Source organism: Oryza sativa, chromosome 3 (genome assembly GCF_034140825.1).
Source record: "Oryza sativa Japonica Group chromosome 3, ASM3414082v1".
In the NCBI taxonomy this organism is placed as follows: domain Eukaryota; kingdom Viridiplantae; phylum Streptophyta; class Magnoliopsida; order Poales; family Poaceae; genus Oryza; species Oryza sativa.
This window is the reverse complement of record NC_089037.1, coordinates 29,156,542-29,173,928: the sequence shown is the minus strand read 5'-3', so window position 1 is coordinate 29,173,928 and position 17,387 is coordinate 29,156,542. Positions and strand designations below refer to the sequence as shown.

At 43.3% G+C, this 17,387-nt stretch overlaps 2 protein-coding genes and 1 non-coding gene across 3 annotated transcripts; 1 reads left to right on the top strand and 2 right to left on the bottom strand.

Moving 5' to 3' along the window:
• Positions 1–25: 25 nt before the first annotated feature.
• Positions 26–3,025, bottom strand: LOC4333847 (uncharacterized membrane protein At4g09580). The gene is made up of 4 exons (XM_015772925.3): positions 2,554–3,025; positions 1,057–1,327; positions 755–925; positions 26–327 (listed from the first exon to the last, which is right to left on the bottom strand). The coding sequence occupies exons 1-4, from the start codon at positions 2,811–2,813 to the stop codon at positions 196–198; spliced, it is 834 nt and encodes a 277-aa protein (XP_015628411.1). The 5' UTR covers positions 2,814–3,025; the 3' UTR covers positions 26–195.
• Positions 3,026–6,112: 3,087 nt separating this feature from the next.
• Positions 6,113–8,029, top strand: LOC136355686 (uncharacterized). Its single transcript, XM_066308511.1, has 4 exons — positions 6,113–6,580; positions 6,734–6,939; positions 7,143–7,668; positions 7,899–8,029. The coding sequence occupies exons 1-4, from the start codon at positions 6,235–6,237 to the stop codon at positions 8,027–8,029; spliced, it is 1,209 nt and encodes a 402-aa protein (XP_066164608.1). The 5' UTR covers positions 6,113–6,234.
• Positions 8,030–10,011: 1,982 nt separating this feature from the next.
• On the bottom strand, positions 10,012–10,923 carry LOC4333846 (uncharacterized). The gene is made up of 2 exons (XR_010740218.1): positions 10,474–10,923; positions 10,012–10,364 (listed from the first exon to the last, which is right to left on the bottom strand). It is a non-coding gene; the product is annotated as an uncharacterized protein (transcript).
• Positions 10,924–17,387: the final 6,464 nt, after the last annotated feature.

The following is a 17,387-nucleotide window of genomic DNA, read 5'->3' as shown; positions in this document are numbered from 1 at the left end:
GATTTATAAGAACATTGGGGCAACAGATGCAACAGCTTAGCGTCATCTATTATTGAGGAAAACATTCATCATGTTACTACTACATCTCTACAGCTAAATTGAATAGGTATACAATATCAACAAAGAAAGGGAAAAAAAACTAATACACTTCTGGAGTGCTCTACTAATACACTGTTTAGATGCTTTTTAGTGGCATCATTCGTATATTCTCTTCCTTTTCAGAATCGTTGGAGCAACAGCAACAGTTCCAATGAGGAATAGAATTACTAGTGTTTTTGAGTCATACAGTTCCCTAAGTGATCTTAGATCGCCTAGTGCCCTACCAGCCTGCAAGACAGCAGTAAGAATGGTGATGAGTAGATAAAATGGTATCACTGGAAACAGATAATACAATCAGATCAACCACCAAACCCGTCCACAACTAAGTAAATCCTGAAGTCAACGGAGAAGACGTGCAAAGTGCAAAGACAGTTCATGAAACATAATACACCGTCATCTCCTGTTGTAGTGTTGTGCCCGAAAACTTGGCAAAAGAGCAATGCTATAGTATTAAGATAATAAATCATGATACTTGAATCAGTACTTAAGCACTAGCCCATCTTTAATGCGAATTCTTAACATACAACATGGATTCTAGTTGAGATTTTTGCCTTGCTCTAAAGTAAAGGCAAAGCTGAGTCAAACAATAAGATCATTAAACCTATTATTGAGAAGGCAATACGATCATTAAATTTACTATTGAGAAGGTATTTACCTTTACAGTGATATAAGATGCTGGGATGAGACCAATTAGTGTTGCAGCAAAGAAAATGTGGAAAGGTATGTCAACAATAGGTGACGCCATGTTTATGAATGTGTTGGGTAAAGTTGGTGTAATTCTAAGAAAAAGCATGTAATTCAATAGCTTTTCTTTCCTTTTGGCAATCTGCATAGAAACAAAAGCATCTGTTATATGAAATGAAGAAAATGTGTGAAATTAGCATTTGCCAAAGAATCTCAAGAAAAAGGAAGTCAGTGAACAAACATGAGGTCACATTATTAAAAGCAGAAGATTACCTCTGACTGGAAATACCTCAGTTTTTCAGGCCACAACCAGCTAATCAATGGCCTCCCAATCAACTTGGAGACAAAGTAGCAAGACGAAGCACCTGCTGTTGCAGTGAATACGACCAAAATACCACCTTTAACCACCCCAAAAAGAGCTCCAGCAAGTAAAGACATGAATATTGTTCCAGGGATCATAAATGTTTGCATAAAGATGTATATTGAGCAATATCCCAGTATGAAATTAGCCTGATAATCTCTTGCATACACCGCAAGATTGTCTCTGCAAGTTTCAGGGATAAGTGTCAGTGGTGAAGACTTCGTCATTCTGATGTCTTTCACTTGCTAATTTGCTATCATACTCTATGATCGTTTTACTAGTAAATAAATAGACATGCCCATCCCTATGAATATGAAGATGGATAATTTCCTTGTTATTCCATGATAAAATTCAAGCAGAAGATCAGTCGTAGAAACTTGAACATGTATTTCCTACAGTCTATATTCAGAATGAAACAAGACAGATATTTCTGCCAACACTGACTTATACCAATAACGCATAGACGTTCTTGTAACGAAAAGGCATGATATATAACCAGAACTTTCTGTAGAAGAATATTATAAGTGACCGACAGGTATAACTAAATGTAGGAGTACATCAAAATAAGTGATGAATTAGTATTTCAGCTTCTCATTCATCTTATCACATGATCAAGTGAACTGAAAGGAAACATGAGCAACCAGGCAGAAAATCTAAAATGTAAGTCAAAAACAAATACAAACATCACATGCAAGTCAGTGCAGTATAGAGTGCAATATAGAGGTTACACGTTATGTTAGTCAGAGTTTTACTGCCTACAGTTCTGCTTACAGTTCTGATTAGGCCATGGATAAAACTTACAATTGAACTAACAAACAATGAGAAATGTATCCATGGACGACCTGCAGAGTAACCTTACTCATATTAGACGCATAAGAATATTGTACCCGACCAAATGTTGCAAGTATATTTATATTTTGCACATTGAATACTGCATGATCCTAAAAGAAATTATTGTCCACAACAAGGGACTTAGTCAAAATCTCACAGCCGAACTCCTAACCCTGCTAATCTCCAGCAATTATTTGGTTAGTCCCATTTTTCTGACAATTTAAGATCAACTATTTGACTTGAAGGGTTGGATCGTTTTTCTGACAATGTAAGATCAACCATAAAACCCATTTTATCATTTCCCAAGTCCCATCAAACGAGTAGCCACTTGCTGTTCGTATCATGATTATCTAATTCTTGCACAATCTAAAACAGTTTCAGATTCTTTACATTCAAACATGTTCAATCTCGTGTCACCAATAAATTATTGCAATCAAATCCAAACTCAAATCACGCCCAAAATTTGCACCCCCGAAACAGTTGATGGTTGGACGGACGATCCAAACTGCTCTTCTCGCACAAGAATGACTGCGATCCAGGTCGATCTGGTGGGAGAAAGCGGAGAGGGGGAAGCTTACTTGAGGAGGCGGACGTCGGCGAGGCTGCGGGGGAGGCGGAGGATCTGTTCGAACTCGCGGCGGGGCGCGGCGCGGAAGACGCAGAAGATCCCGACGAGGAAGAGCACCAGCACGGAGGCGGCCGCGGCCGCCTCGGTCCGCGTCAGCGAGGGGCGCGCCCCCGCGGCCTCTGGCTTGCCCCTCTTGGCGGCCGGCGAGTCGTCGTCGCCGGAGCCGGAGCCGGCGCCAGCGGCCTCGATGTCGCGGCGCGGGAACGGCATGCCTGCGGCGCAAGGGGCTTGGGCGAGACGCGGGAGGGCGCACGTGGGCTAAGAGGCATGTCTCGGGGGCAGCTTCATGCCTTCATCGGGCACGGCGACGAGGAGGAGGAGGAGGCGGGGGTGGTGGTGCGGTGTTGTCTTCTCTGCCGCGCCGCGTTGCGTCGTTTTTTTCGTTGGTTTTCTTTGTTTTTCTGTGCCCGGTTTGATCCGGCGGTTTGATTGATGCGATCTGTTCTTGTTTGACCTGCTGAACGAGAACGACAGTGGTGGGTACTACCTCCCTCTCAAAATAAGTACAGCCGTAGAAATCCATGTCGAAGGTTTGATCGTTCGTCTTATTCGAAAATTTTATGAAAATATTAAAAAAAGTTAGTCACACATAAAATACTATTTATGTTTTATCATCTACTAACAATAAAAATACTAATCATAGAAAAATTTCAAATAAGACGAGCGGTTAAACGTTGGACGTAAACAGTATAAAACTGCACTTATTTTGAGACGGAGGGAGCAGGTCCACAGGCCGCCCTCTCGTGTATACTGTATATTCTAAATTTCACTGTAAACATTTTTTTATTATCGATGTTTAATTCCTTTAACCAATGTTTTTTTACTTTGGATCAGGTAATTTTAACTTTGCGGCGCTTTGGATCACCCTTAACTCTATTATCCATTTATATTCAACTTGTTATATACCAAAAGTAAAATGATCTTTCTTATAGCTGTGAGAGTTTATTGATGAGTACGAGCCGATGTACTCAATATCGTTCATATGCTTGAGAAGATAATAGGGGTGATTCAAAGTGAACAAACACAATTTTACCCAATCTAAAATAAAAACTTAAGTTGAAGGGTAGTCCAAAGTGAAATATTGATAATAACATGTAGCCCAAATTATATCTTCTTTGTTTTCAATATTCCCCCACATTGTAGTGGCCAAAATATATTTGGAAATTGGCTTATGAAGAGGTGCCCAAGTCTACAAACAAAATGGTTTTATTTGACCCAATGCTTCGCTATATTGGTCAATTTGACGTGCCAAAATCATAAAGTTTTGGCAAATTTTGCTACAGGACATCGTGATTTTTATGTTTTTAGCTGTATGACGCCGCACGAAGTGACTTTTAGGGAAGACACTATCAAAAGTTGGATATTTGCTGGTGGACAATGCACCAATTAAAATAGTTGGATATTTGCTGGTGGACAACGCACCAATTAAAATAATAATTTTCGGTTAGAATAGAGAGAGAAATCATATAAAAGTTCTAAAATTCCCTTGGGCCCACATGTCAGGTCTTCCATCTCTCTTCTCTCTATCCTCTCCTCCCCTTCCATCTCTCAATTCCCACCACCTCTATCAAACAAGATATTGGGATTAAAAATTAAATTCTTATCTTATTCTCACCATCAATTCTTTCGTGTAAACTCCCAATCCCCTTATTTACAAAGTTATTATGGACGTCTTGCTATGATTACTGAAAGAAATATGAAATCTCTATTGCCATTTTTTTATATTTTCTTTATTATTGTTTAAACCACAAGCAAGAAGAGAGCATGAGGGGGCACAAAACACTTTCTTGAGTTTGACTCTAATATATACCATGAGCAAAATGATTGATTACCGAGTCTCTATCTCTCTGAATACTCTAAAATTTCATTTCCTCATCCTCCATAGCATATCGCGTGTTGGACACATGTACCTTAGCCACAACCTACTAAAAGCGTAGACACTACAAGAATCCGAAGAACCTTTAAGAAAATAAGTATATCATTGGTGGCCAGACGTTTTAACCTCAAAGGTAACGAGTAATATATTGTGGCGGTTTTATTTTGGCCGCCAAAAAAATTCTCAATGTTGATAGGGGGATTGATCAATGGTACTGTTTCAAAGAGGAGTAGCAAACCGTGAGGTCCATCTCATAGGGCCAAACATGTGTCTGGCTATCCCCAGCAGCTCTCTGCATCTGCATGTTCTCCAGGTCAAGAACAAACAACCCGAGGTACGGAACCCAGATAACCACGCAGCGGCTCCTGCGGCAGAACCACTCCAATCTAACCTCCAAATCTGCCCAATCTTTGTGCTCCGGTCGAAAATGTGCCAGACCAGCATGCTCGACGAGCTTCCGGACGTCAAAAGACCGTGAAAGAACCCATCTCGCCTCGCCGTCGTCGCCGTCGCTGCCACAACTACCACGGCCACTGTCTTCTTCAGCGTGTACCCATATCGTCACCTTCGTGCATGCATCCTCCCTCCGGAGAAGGGCGAGCCGCCCATCAGCTGCCGTTGCCAGAACGAGCATCTTGTTGTTTGATACGTTGTCACTGCTCATCACGCACTGCTTCGGTAGTCTCGTCATCCAGGCGTGGCCCGTGCTAATGTCCACCGCCACGCTGTGCGTGATGTTGTCGTAACCCTCCAGCGAACACCGACGGCGCGGTTCGTCACAGGAAGGCCAGCAGCCGCATAACCAATGGATGGCACCCTGGCACTCAATAGCCGCGACGGGATAGTGGATCACTCTGGGCATCAGGACCTTGTCGTTGACGGGGCGGATGACCGGGCCCCATGCGCCGGTCTCCGAGCTGTAGTTTTGGAGAGCCAGCTCGCCTTCGGGTTCGACCTCCACGGCGAGCACCTGGAAGGAGTTTGGGGTGGGATTCATCTCGTCGCCATGCACGGAGTGCAGGAAGTACGTGTCCGTCAAGAGCTCGTCGTAGCGAGGCATGGTCGCGTGGAATCCTGTCAGGGGGCTGTACACCGAGACCTCCTCCAGGATGCCCCGGCACGCGAGGAGGAGAGCGTCGCTGCACGCGAGCTGCGCGTACATCCTCTCCGGATGGCCACCATCTGCTGCTGCCGCCGCCGGTGCGAAGGAAGGGACGGGTAGGTGATCTGACCAGTGCTGGTGGCCGGTGGACGGCGACCACGTGGACCGCGCGCTGAAGCGGAGCCTGCCCGGGTAGACCTCCCGGTAGTGGTAGCCGAGGAGGAGGCGGCGATCCGCTTGGCGTTTGGCGTGGCGGCGCACTTGGGAGGCGTTGCCGATCACGGCGCGCCGCCAGTATTTGGAGACGGCGGCGCATCGGACGATGGAACGAGGGTCCAGATGGAGGAGTACGTGCAGGAGGTCGTCGATCGTAAGGGGGCACGACGGCGTCGCCATGCATGCGTTACGAGATATCTATATATATCTTCCTCGTGTTCCATTGACCAATTTAGGTATATATTGTTTGTTGCTACTTGGTTTATTTACACCGATCGAGTTGTCACCAATACACACGGCGGAAAAGGTGGAAAGTCCCGTGTGTCCCACGGCGCACGCACGCCGGTTACCATAAACAAATCCATAATGCTACGTCTAATGTTTGTTGTAAAAACTTTGTAACCCGATCGAAGCAGGCGACGCCGTTGCTGTGGTAGATGGCGGCGAGTGCGGCCGAGTCGTCGTCCCAGTCCCATGAAACGCGGGGGCAAGGAGACGCGGAGGAGAAGCACCCGCAGCCAGCGGCGGCGACGGCGGCCGGTGGCGCCGGCGGGGGTGTCGAGATCAGAGCGGCGAAGCGGTTCAAGCTGTCTGCGCGGTTCGCGGACTCGGAGGGGACGGAGGATGAGGATGAGGATGAGGATGAGTACAAGTCATGGATCGTCAGCATCCACAATGATCAGTGCCGACAATACGATCCCAAGCAGCGACGCTTTAATTCCTACCGCACCTTCGTAGGCCATGCTGCGACACCTGAGTTGCTCAAACATCTCGACGAAGATGGTAAGCAATTCAAACCTCGTGCTTATAACCAAATGCGTAATGATGATCTTTACCTTCCCAGTGACAATTCGCCAACGATATGATATATAACTTATAGTGAAAATAGTTTCCCACTTATAATGATTCCTTGGTTCAATTCGCTGAACTTTTCAGCGACGATTGGCCCTGAAAGAAGACCGCTTGATGCGTTGACAGAGCAAGAGTTGGTTGAGTCACCGTATGTTCTTCATGTAAAGATACTGGAATCTGATATAGGCTTCCCTATTAATCTTTTTGGAACTGTTCTAATAAGAGAACACTTGAAGTGCGTCTACATCTTTCGACGCGACAGAGACGATTGCCAGCTCATTAAATCTTCGGTTAGTGCACTATCAGTTTGTCATCTCACTATCAGCTTGCAAATATGTTTTATATATCTCGACGAAGAATAATTTCATCTGCTGCCACTATATCGAGGAGTTTGGTGCTAGTTGATATTTTTACTAAGCGAGTAATTATATTTATGGCATCATATTAAAAAAATAGTTAGATTATTTTTCCTGAATTGTGTATTTGTATGCAGGGTGAAATATTGAATCTGATCGCACCATATGTAGGGCCTACAGATGAGAGCATTGATTTTGAAATCAACTTGAAGATTAGGGGCAATATGGGAGAATCAAATGATAGAATTTTTAGCAACGGTTTTACAGAAGCGCCCGAAACATCTAATTCAGGGCAAACCAAAAGAGTCCTGCTTTCCAGTTGGCTAAGTACATTAGAACTGGCATATACAACTGCTCACTTCACTGTGCAAGTCGCTATCGGAATCAATATTTTGAAAGGGTCATCAAATTTCTTGGGAATTATTAAGGCCTGTGGTACTAAAAATGAAGGTGATGCGGTGCTATATGATAGTGAAGTGTCAGGCACTAGGATCGCACTCGGAGATGATGGATCTATTGCATTGTCTCGCAACGTAGTGGTTCTTCATGTTGATGAGATGCTCTTGCTTAAATTTTTTGTTTATGATGATGACATGATATCTAAGTCCGCCCCAATTATCCTTACTCTAGGACACAATGACGAATCTTTCAATATTGAGCAAGGTTCTTACAAATTACGAGTGAAGCTAGATTGGACGAAGATTAATTTGTTGGGCAATATAAACTAGAGAGAGTTGATCACAGAAATGAGTATATGCAAATGTTTAGAACACTTATGTAATGTGTGAGCAAGATCGATAAACTGGTTTGTCTATGCTTGCATGTGTATCTTGAATATCTATGGGCATGTTTGCGTGTTTGGTTGCCTGCATGATGCCTGGCTCGCATTGCAGATGCAGGCAATGACGGGTCCGTCCGAGCCAGGCTCAACTCGTGCAAATCACATCCCGGAGCCAGGCTCGGAGGAAACGCGGAAATCGACCTTCGCTACTCATGCAGGCCAAACTCAGACTGGATGAGATAGATGAGCCAGGTCAGAGGGATGCAAGCAACCAAATACACCATATATGACCCTCCAAGACAATAAGCCTGGTAAGGGATAAGATATCGAGAAAAACTGGACAAATCTCACCAAAAGTTTAATTTTGTTTTAATTTATTTGAATTTGGTCAATATGCCAAGCATTTTTCATTACCACACCTTGGCAATAAGGCCGGTTACCATGTTGTAAACTTGTAACATATAACAAGGAAACCCTATGTTCTAGATGTTTATATAAGGTGATGGCGATAATATCATTACTTTCAATTAATTTGGGAGAAAGTAAAATGGAAAGAAAGAATGCATAAAGACATTCATGATTAGAAATTAGAGTTAATAAAAGAATGCATAAAAACATATATTCCATTTTAAAGAAGAGAGAATTCATTATATGCCACTGAATTTATCACAGTTCTATGATTTACCATTAACTTTGTCAAGTTCTATAATATACTATCAACTTTGATTAACTTTTACGATTTACCATTATCGTCTGGTTAGCCTACGTTAGTGTTGTACAAATTTGTCCAAATAACCAAAACACCCATGTGACAAAAAAAACTTTTAAAATTTGAATAAAAATCCCGAAATATCATGTTATAACCATATGATAGGAAACATCAAAAAATTGGCCAAAAACTTAAAATCTAATATTTCAAAATTTTTGTCCAATTTTTGGAAGTTTGTTGTCCCAAGGGTTGATCATTTGAATAAAATTATACAGTAGTAACGGAGGCTAATCGAACGACGATGGTAAATCGTAGAAGTTAAGAAAAAGTCGATAGTATATTCAGGAATCCTAGTTAGCGTGTACACGCTAGGAAAAGAGCTCACGCGTGTTTTGTGTCCTTCCGCACGGCTCCACATGCGCGTGTTTCTCCGGATAAGTCCAGCGTAAGTATGTAACTAATCTTGTTAGTTTAGATAATGCCCGTAATTTCCATTTTTTTCATACTTTTTTCACGTAGTTGGTTTGCCACCACGTTCTTTTTTATTTTCTATTTTTTCGCACCTCTATGTGCGTAGGAGCCGGATAAAAGATTGTAATTAGTTTTTTTTTTACGAAATTAGTTTCCAATAATTGCGGTCACCCTTTACTTTCAACTCAGATTTGAAAACTTTCAACTCGAGATTTGAAACTTTCGACTCGAATTTGAAAACTTTCAACTCGATATTGAAAACTTTCAAATCGAGATTTGAAAACTTTTCAACCCAGATTTGAAAACTTTCAACTCAAGATTTGAAAACTTTCATCTCAGATTTGAAAACTTTTATCCCGGATTTGAAAAATCTCAGATTTAAAAACTTTCAAATCGAGATTTGAAAACTTTCATCTCAGATTTAAAAACTTTCAAATCGAGATTTGAAAACTTTCAACTCAGATTTAAGATTTAAAAACTTTCAACTCAAAACACTTTTTTAAAAAATAAGTATGCTAAAGATTAAACAAAGTAATCAGAAAAAAACGAAAAAAAAGAAAAAAAATCGCGAAAAAAAGGAAAAAGAGAGCTGATGGGCTTCTGGGCCGGGAGCAGCTGGCACGTGCGCCAACTAGCAACCCTCATATTGTAAAATATGACAAAGTCAGTGATAAATTATAGATTTATGACAAACTCAGTGACATATAATGGATTCTCTATTTTAAAGAATGAATTACGCAAAAAGTATTTACTCATATGCATATATATGGTGCATGCCATATAGCACATTTCAGAAAAAATAATATTTAATTCTGTTTGAAGATATCAAATGATTAAAATCTTGACGAATTGGAAATTTTGAAGTTAATCATATATTTACTAAGACCAGCTATTTACAATTAAAATCACATATATTGCACTTGGTTGAACAGGGTACTAGTTATATAAAAAAAAAATTGGATCGCTAGTTTAGTCTATCACGAGACCACTAACTAACTGTGTAGTGGCGTCCTTTCGTAAAAATTGCAAAGAAATTTCAGTCGGGTTTTGGTATATCCGTGCGTACCTTTCCCTTTAGTAATGCAAACTCAGAAAATAGAGCAGTTCTCCACGTACGAGAGACAGTCGGTACAAGTTCTCACGCACGAATGCACGATATGTTTGGCATTGGTGATCCTATTCGTTTCATCTAGATTCGCCAGAAAGAAGCAGCACAGCACATGAGCTAGCAGAAGTGGCAATTAGTTAATCGATCGATCAACCATATTATCCTACATTGGCCGGTTGACTGATCTCCTTGTTCTTGCACAACGCATTCTCCCCGATTCTCCGAACTCGCCGGAGAAACGCCCTGGTCCACAGCCGGAATCTGCAGTATAAGCTTCTCCTCCTCCTCACCTGCCACCTCAACACCCAACATGACACAGGCGCGCGCGCGCACGTCAGGCTAACGTGGAATGAATCGAACAGACAGACGGCGATCTGCCAATCTAATGTCTTCTCTTACCGCGTCGCCGCCGGCGCCGGCACCGGGATGACCTTGCGTCTTCCATTTGCCCCACTCCATCAGCACCCGCGGCCGCTCGCCGCTAGCTCCGCGCTGATCACGCCGCCGAAGATGCTGCGCGTACGCGAGCAGCAGCGCCCGCCGGTTGCTGCCTCTGTACCGGGCGCCCGCCGCCACGCCGGCCTGATACGCCGCCGGCGCCGCCTTGGCCTGCTGCCAAGTGGTCACCTCCGCTGTCGTCGTCGACGACGACGACGACGTCGCGCCAGCGCGGCCGCTCCCCGGACGACGGCGCCGCGGCGCGGGCGGCACCTCCTCGTATGCCGTCACGATCACATTCTTCTCCTTGGTGGTGACATCACCCATGGAGATCTAACACCAACCGATGCGCGCGCATCAACAGGGGTAAATATAGCTGGGCGCGCGCGTTCCGTGGCTGCAATTCGCGAATCGCGAGCCGTGTCAGCGATGCAACAGCACACAAGTACTAGTACGCGTAGAAGCGCGCGCAGCTAGCGATCGGGAACGAGAACGACTCAGCTCGATCGAGGGGCTCGGTCGCTGTCGCGCGAACGAGAATGACGGTAGCGGCTGAAAACGTGCCTTAGGTCCAATCGGGAAAGACCGAAAAACGACGTGCAAATCTAGGCATGTAATAATAATCACTAAGGGCAAGTTTTGCAGTAGAGGTGACTACCACATCTAATTTTACAGTAGAGAGAATAGCAGCGGGCTACAGATCTATAGCCAGCTACAGCACGGACTTCAAGACACAATGTGTATATGACAGGTGAGACCATGTACTAATAGTATAGTAATCAATTATTATATGAATTGACTATTAGATTGGCTATAAATGAATTAGAGCTAGTAGTGGGCTATACTATTAAACTTACTCTAATGAACGATTTTGAGCATTGTGTTCACCGTTTCTTCGGTACGTGGGACCCGGCAATTTACTTCCTTTCCTTGTCGAAGATGTCAGTGTAACCGGAAAAGGAAGCTAGTGAGTTCACGTCACAGCATGCCAGCTCGAATGCTCGATCCAGTAGGCAGTAGGTTATTGTGTGAAATCTACTCCGACGAATATTGTGTGAAACTTTCCTCTGGCCGATATGATCTTAGACCTCGCTTTCATCGGTGGCATCGCAACTGGCAACAAGTAGGTTGGGAGACTTAGCAACCTTATCAATGTGGGTGAGAAATGATTTTATAATTATTTGAGTGTATAAATGAATGAATTAACTATTATACTTAGAAAAATATTGAAAAACATATATAGAGAGAGTAGATGAAGGCTTATAAACGTTTTTTTAAAAAGGCTAATGGTTAGAGACAGATCTAGCTTTGGGCTATGCTTTAGATCAACCCATGAAGTGTTGGGCCAAATTAAAACCTATATATATATATCCAGCCCGAGCTGTGGGTCAGGTAGCTCGGGATGTGGGTCTCCGTCACTGGCTTGTAAGTGGAGAGAGCTATTAATTTGAAAGCTCGATCGAGAAGTGTGTTCGTAGATCCATTCATTACTTCAAAACTAGTACTCCCTTCATCATTACATAATATAACAATCTAGAATCAGATGAGATATTTTATAGAACAACGAATCTGAATAGGAGGATGTCTAGATTCGTTGTATTATGAAATATTTTATCCGGTTCTAAGTTACTATATCATGAGATAGAGGAAGTGGTTAATTAGTGTTTTTCAAGTATATTAGTTAATTAGCATGTTATAACAATAGTAGAACAAATATTAATTGAAGCTGCTAACCGAGGCAAGATGAATGCCATATGTCACAGAGACGCGCCATAGTTGTGAATTGCAAGTTGCATTCTCCCTGATTCTCCGGGCTTGCTGGAGAAAAACGTCCTTGTCCAACTGCCACCGGAACCTGGAGCATGCGTGCACCAGCTTCTCCTCCTCGATCCCCAACTGCCACCGCTCACGACACGCACGCTTGTACGTCACCAGGTTAATGTGGAATGAATCAAACGGACACGGCGGTATATAATCTAGTACGTCTATCCATATGATCTCCCCTTGACGCGTTGCCGCCGGCGTCGGCGTTGGCGCCGGGGTATCAGTGATGTTCTCCTCGGTGGCGGCATCATCCATGGAGATTTACCACCAAACGATGCTCATCAACTGCATTCCCGTGATCCCGTCTGTGCACGCGGCGCTGCACCGTTTCTAATTAATCCACGAGCCATATCGATCGATGCTAAGAGCGAGAAGACTAATTAGTGCGTACGGGCGAGAAAAGTTACGGGCGCGCACAGACACGTGTCATTAGTGTAGTGCACGGGCGGTGTTATGGAAAAAATCGAAACCCCAAAACAAACACAATTAGCATACAGATTAGCTTGGTTAGTTCCGGATTTGTTTTCTTCTTCCGGTAAATTAAGCATAATCAGCTTTGGTATTTTAACTTTTCAAAAATAATTTGTCTTTCAATTGCCCAAAGTTTTAAACTTTATATTCCAAATTTAAAGCTTTCAACACTAATTTGAAACTTTCAACTCATGTTTGAAAACTTTCAAGTTAAGATTTGAAAACTTTTTAACTAAAATTTGAAAATATTCAACTTAAATTTTAATTTTTTTAAAAAAATCAACTCAAAATTTAAAACTTTCAGCTTGTATTTTGAAACTTTTAAGTCGAAATTTGAAAACTTTCAACTTTAACCATGAATACTTTACTCATATTTGAAAATTTGAACTCCTAAATTTCAACTTTTGAGCGGTGAGTTAAATTTTCAACTCGATTTAATTGTTAAATAATTTATTATAAAAAAGTGCTTTAAACCACAATTAACACTAACTGTCACTCAACACATTATTAGAGTCGTGTGGGGGCAGGAAGTGCGCGCCGCTTCCAGCGCAGATGCCCCAACTAGGATGCATACTATCACCCTCTCAGAATGTTTCTAAGATGAATAAGATAATAAATCTGAGCAGAAGTCTATCCAAATTTACTGTTTTAGATTGGATCAAGGTATTGACATTTTAGGACGGAGGAAATAACATCTCTTATGCTGTGTTCGTATGTTCAGGTTGGAAACATAGTGCCTCCGCACGAAAAACGAAGCAGTCTATTAGCACGTGATTAATTAAGTATTAGCTATTTTATTTCAAAAATAGATTAATTTGATTTTTTAAGCAACTTTCGTATAGAAACTTTTTATAAAAAAACGCACCGTTTAGCTGTTTGAAAAGCGTGCGTGCTGGAGAGAGTTGGGTTGGGAACCTAGAGTTCTGAACACACCCTTAATGGATCATTTCTTGAGTATGTGGGCCCAAGCAATCTACTTCCTTTCCTTTCTTTTTTAGAAACAACATCCTTTCCCTTCCGACGATCCAGCAAGGCCCTGTTTAGTTTTCAAAAAGTTTTTCCTAAAAACATCACATCGAAACTTTGGATACATGTATGAAGCATTAAATATAGATAAAAACAAAAACTAATTGCACAGTTAGGGGGAAAATTGCGAGACGAATCTTTTGTGCCTAATTAGTCCATAATTAGCCATAAGTGATACAGTAACCCACATATACTAATGACGGATTAATTAGGCTCAAAAGATTCGTCTCGGGTTGTTCATGCGAGTTATGAAATTAGTTTTTTCATTTGAGTCTGAAAACCCCTTTCGACATCCGGTCAAACATCCGATGTGACACCTAAAATTTTCATTTCGCGAACTAAACGGGCCTAATCGGAAAGGGAAGCTACCTAATTAAGCTAGTGAATCGATTTCACACACCACAAACAACATGCTAGCTGCCCAGCTCCATCCAGTATCAGTACAGCATTACCACCATATGCATGTAAGAGGGTCTAAAACCTTATTGCGTAGATACAATCCTCGCGAATGTTGCAGTCACAAATCTCTTTTCTCTGGCCGATTTGATCCAAGACCTCGCTTTCAGTTTCAGCGGCTCGCAACAACTAGCAAATGGTCTGACTTTGCAACCTTCTATCAAAGCGGAATTGAGGATTGAGAAGTGGTCGTATAATATATAGTATCTTGGTTGGAATGATACAGAGTTACTGTGTGACATATGCTAATTTACTGAACGAGAAATATTACAGAATGCAAGCATGCCATGATACAGATTACAGACTAACAGAGACATCTCGTAACTGTGAATTGCGATAAACACAACGAGAATTTTAAGTTGCTGCGGAGATGCGACGAACGAGTAGAGTTTGGACCGCGTCATGACACACAGGATGCAATGGGCATCAAAGGCATGGAACATGTGACTGTGTATCTGTTGACACTTGACGAAGACGATGGTGCACTGCACTGCTACTGTTAGAATAATTGGGCTAGGCCCAACTTATCCTATTAAATCTCAAAGGCCCATAATAAGTGTTAAGGATAATAATACCACCTCAGAATTTAAGCGAGGAATATCTCAACCTAAATAGGGAGTTATTGGAGGCCCCCTGTTGACTGGTTGAGGTGGGGGTCGGAAAGCCACACGCGCGCGCGCCAGGCCGGGCTGAGGGCGAGGGCGTGGCTGGCATCACGTCGCTACTCTTTTGCAGCCACTAACCCACGTTACCACGACTGCCTCCGCAACAGCGCGCCCACGTTCCCACGACTGCCTCTCTCCTGATAGATAAGGAGGCCGCGAGTCCGATCGGCACGGATCGCTTGCTTCTTTCCCGGTGTTAGTTCCTCTTCCTCCGCGCCTGTGCTGTTCTCGCCTCCTCGCTTCTGATCGCTTGCGCGCACGAGAGATTGGAAGGAGCAGGGCCTCCGAAACCACACCTTCGCCTGAGATCTGCACCGGGTAGGCGGGTGATCAGGTTTTTGGGGAGTGCTTCCGCACGACTGCTCGTTCTCGCCCCACCATGTCTGCGCCTGGAGCCTGCGCCGCCGCTGCTGCTGCTGGAGGAGATGGCGGAGGTGGTGCGCCACCAGGAGCTGGAGCCGGAGGTGGTGCGCCACTAGGAGCTGGAGCCGGAGGTGGTGCGCCAGGAGCTGGAGCCGGTGGCGCGAACAACAACACCAACGGAGGCAATTCTGCCTCACAATCCAGTGGAGGGCCATTCTCAGGGTATATACTTCTCCTGTTCCTGTTCCCGTTGTTAGCGCTTTACTGCTATATTCATGTTCCTGTTCCTGATATTCATGATGCCTCTAGCATGCTATTGCATTACTGCTATGTTCTTGTTCCTGATATTCATGATGCGCATGATGTCTTTAGTATGCTACTGGTTATGTTACATGTTGTCACTAGATCACCCTACACTGCTTATGCCATGATTATTGTCTTAACATTCTGGATTAAAATATGCCGATTCATGACCATATTTCCAACAATCCAAAAACCTGATAGGTCATTTTCGGTAGTTGGCTCTGCTGCTGCACTGAAATCATATGCTTTTGATGGTTCTAACTATAAGAAATGGAAAGCACGTGCACTATTGTGGTTGACAGCGATGCAGTGCTTCTATGTTTCACGGGGCAAACGAAGTGAACCACCTCTTTCTCCTGAGGAAGAGGCTAAGTTCGAGACTTTGGATTGCCTGTTCCGTGGAGCATTGATCAGTGTACTCGCTGACAACATAGTGGACGTGTACATGCAGAAGGACATGTGGGATGCACTTGAGGCCAAGTTCGGAGTTTCTGACGCCGGCAGTGAGCTGTATGTCGTGGAGCAGTTCTATGACTACAAGATGGTCGATGACCGTTCTCTAGTAGAACAAGCTCATGAGATTCAGATGCTGGCTAAGGAACTTAAGAACAACAACTGTGAGTTGCCGGACAAGTTTGTGGCGGGTGGCATTATTGCCAAATTGCCACCTTCTTGGTCGGACTTTGCCACTTCTCTAAAGCACAAGAGACAAGAGTTCAGTGTTTCTGATCTCATTGGCTCTTTGGGTGTTCAGGAGAAGGCGAGGGCAAAAAGGTTGAGGGAGGTTCTAGTGCCAATATGGTATAGAAGAAGAACCCTCATGCATCCCACAACAACAAGAAAGTCAAGCCTGATGTCAAACCCAAGGCTGCAACCAACTTTAAGAAGAAAGGCAAGGGAAAGGCAAAGGGAGACTGCTTTGTGTGTGGCAAGTCTGGGCATTAGGCCAAGGACTGTCCTGAGCACAAAGACAGGAAGTCTGCCAACATGGTCATTAGCGAGGGCGGAGGAACATCGGGGTACGGTAAAATATTACCTACAGTTCTCTCTGTTTTTCACTCACTTGATTGGTGGGTGGACACTGGTGCTAATATTCATGTATGTGCTGACATTTCTCTGTTTTCTTCTTATCAGGTCGGGAGAGGTTCCTCCTTGTTGATAGGAAACGGGTCACTTGCGGCTGTTCATGGTGTTGGTACGGTCGATCTGAAGTTTACTTCGGGAAAGACCGTGCAGCTGAAGAACGTGCAGCATGTCCCTTCAATAAAGAAGAATCTAGTTAGCGGCTCTCTATTGTGTAGAGAAGGTTTTAGACTTGTGTTTAAGTCCAATAAATGTGTCGTATCTAAATATGAGACTTTTGTTGGAAAAGGTTATGACAGCGGAGGCTTGTTCCGCTTTTCTTTGAATGACATGTGTAATAATCATAATGTTGTGAACCATATTAGCGAGAATGATGAGTCTAATGTGTGGCATTCGCGACTCTGTCATGTGAATTTCAGTTGTATGACGCGCTTAGCTAACATGAGTTTAATTCCAAAATTCACTTTGGTCAAAGGTTCCAAGTGCCATACTTGTGTTCAATCGAAACAACATCGCAAGCCTCACAAGGCATCTGAGGCGAGGAATTTGGCACCTCTAGAACTTGTTCATTCCGATTTGTGCGAAATGAACAGCGTGTTGACTAAAGGGGAAAAGAAATATTTCATGACACTGATTGATGATTGCACTAGATTTTGTTATGTGTATCTATTGAAAACAAAGGAT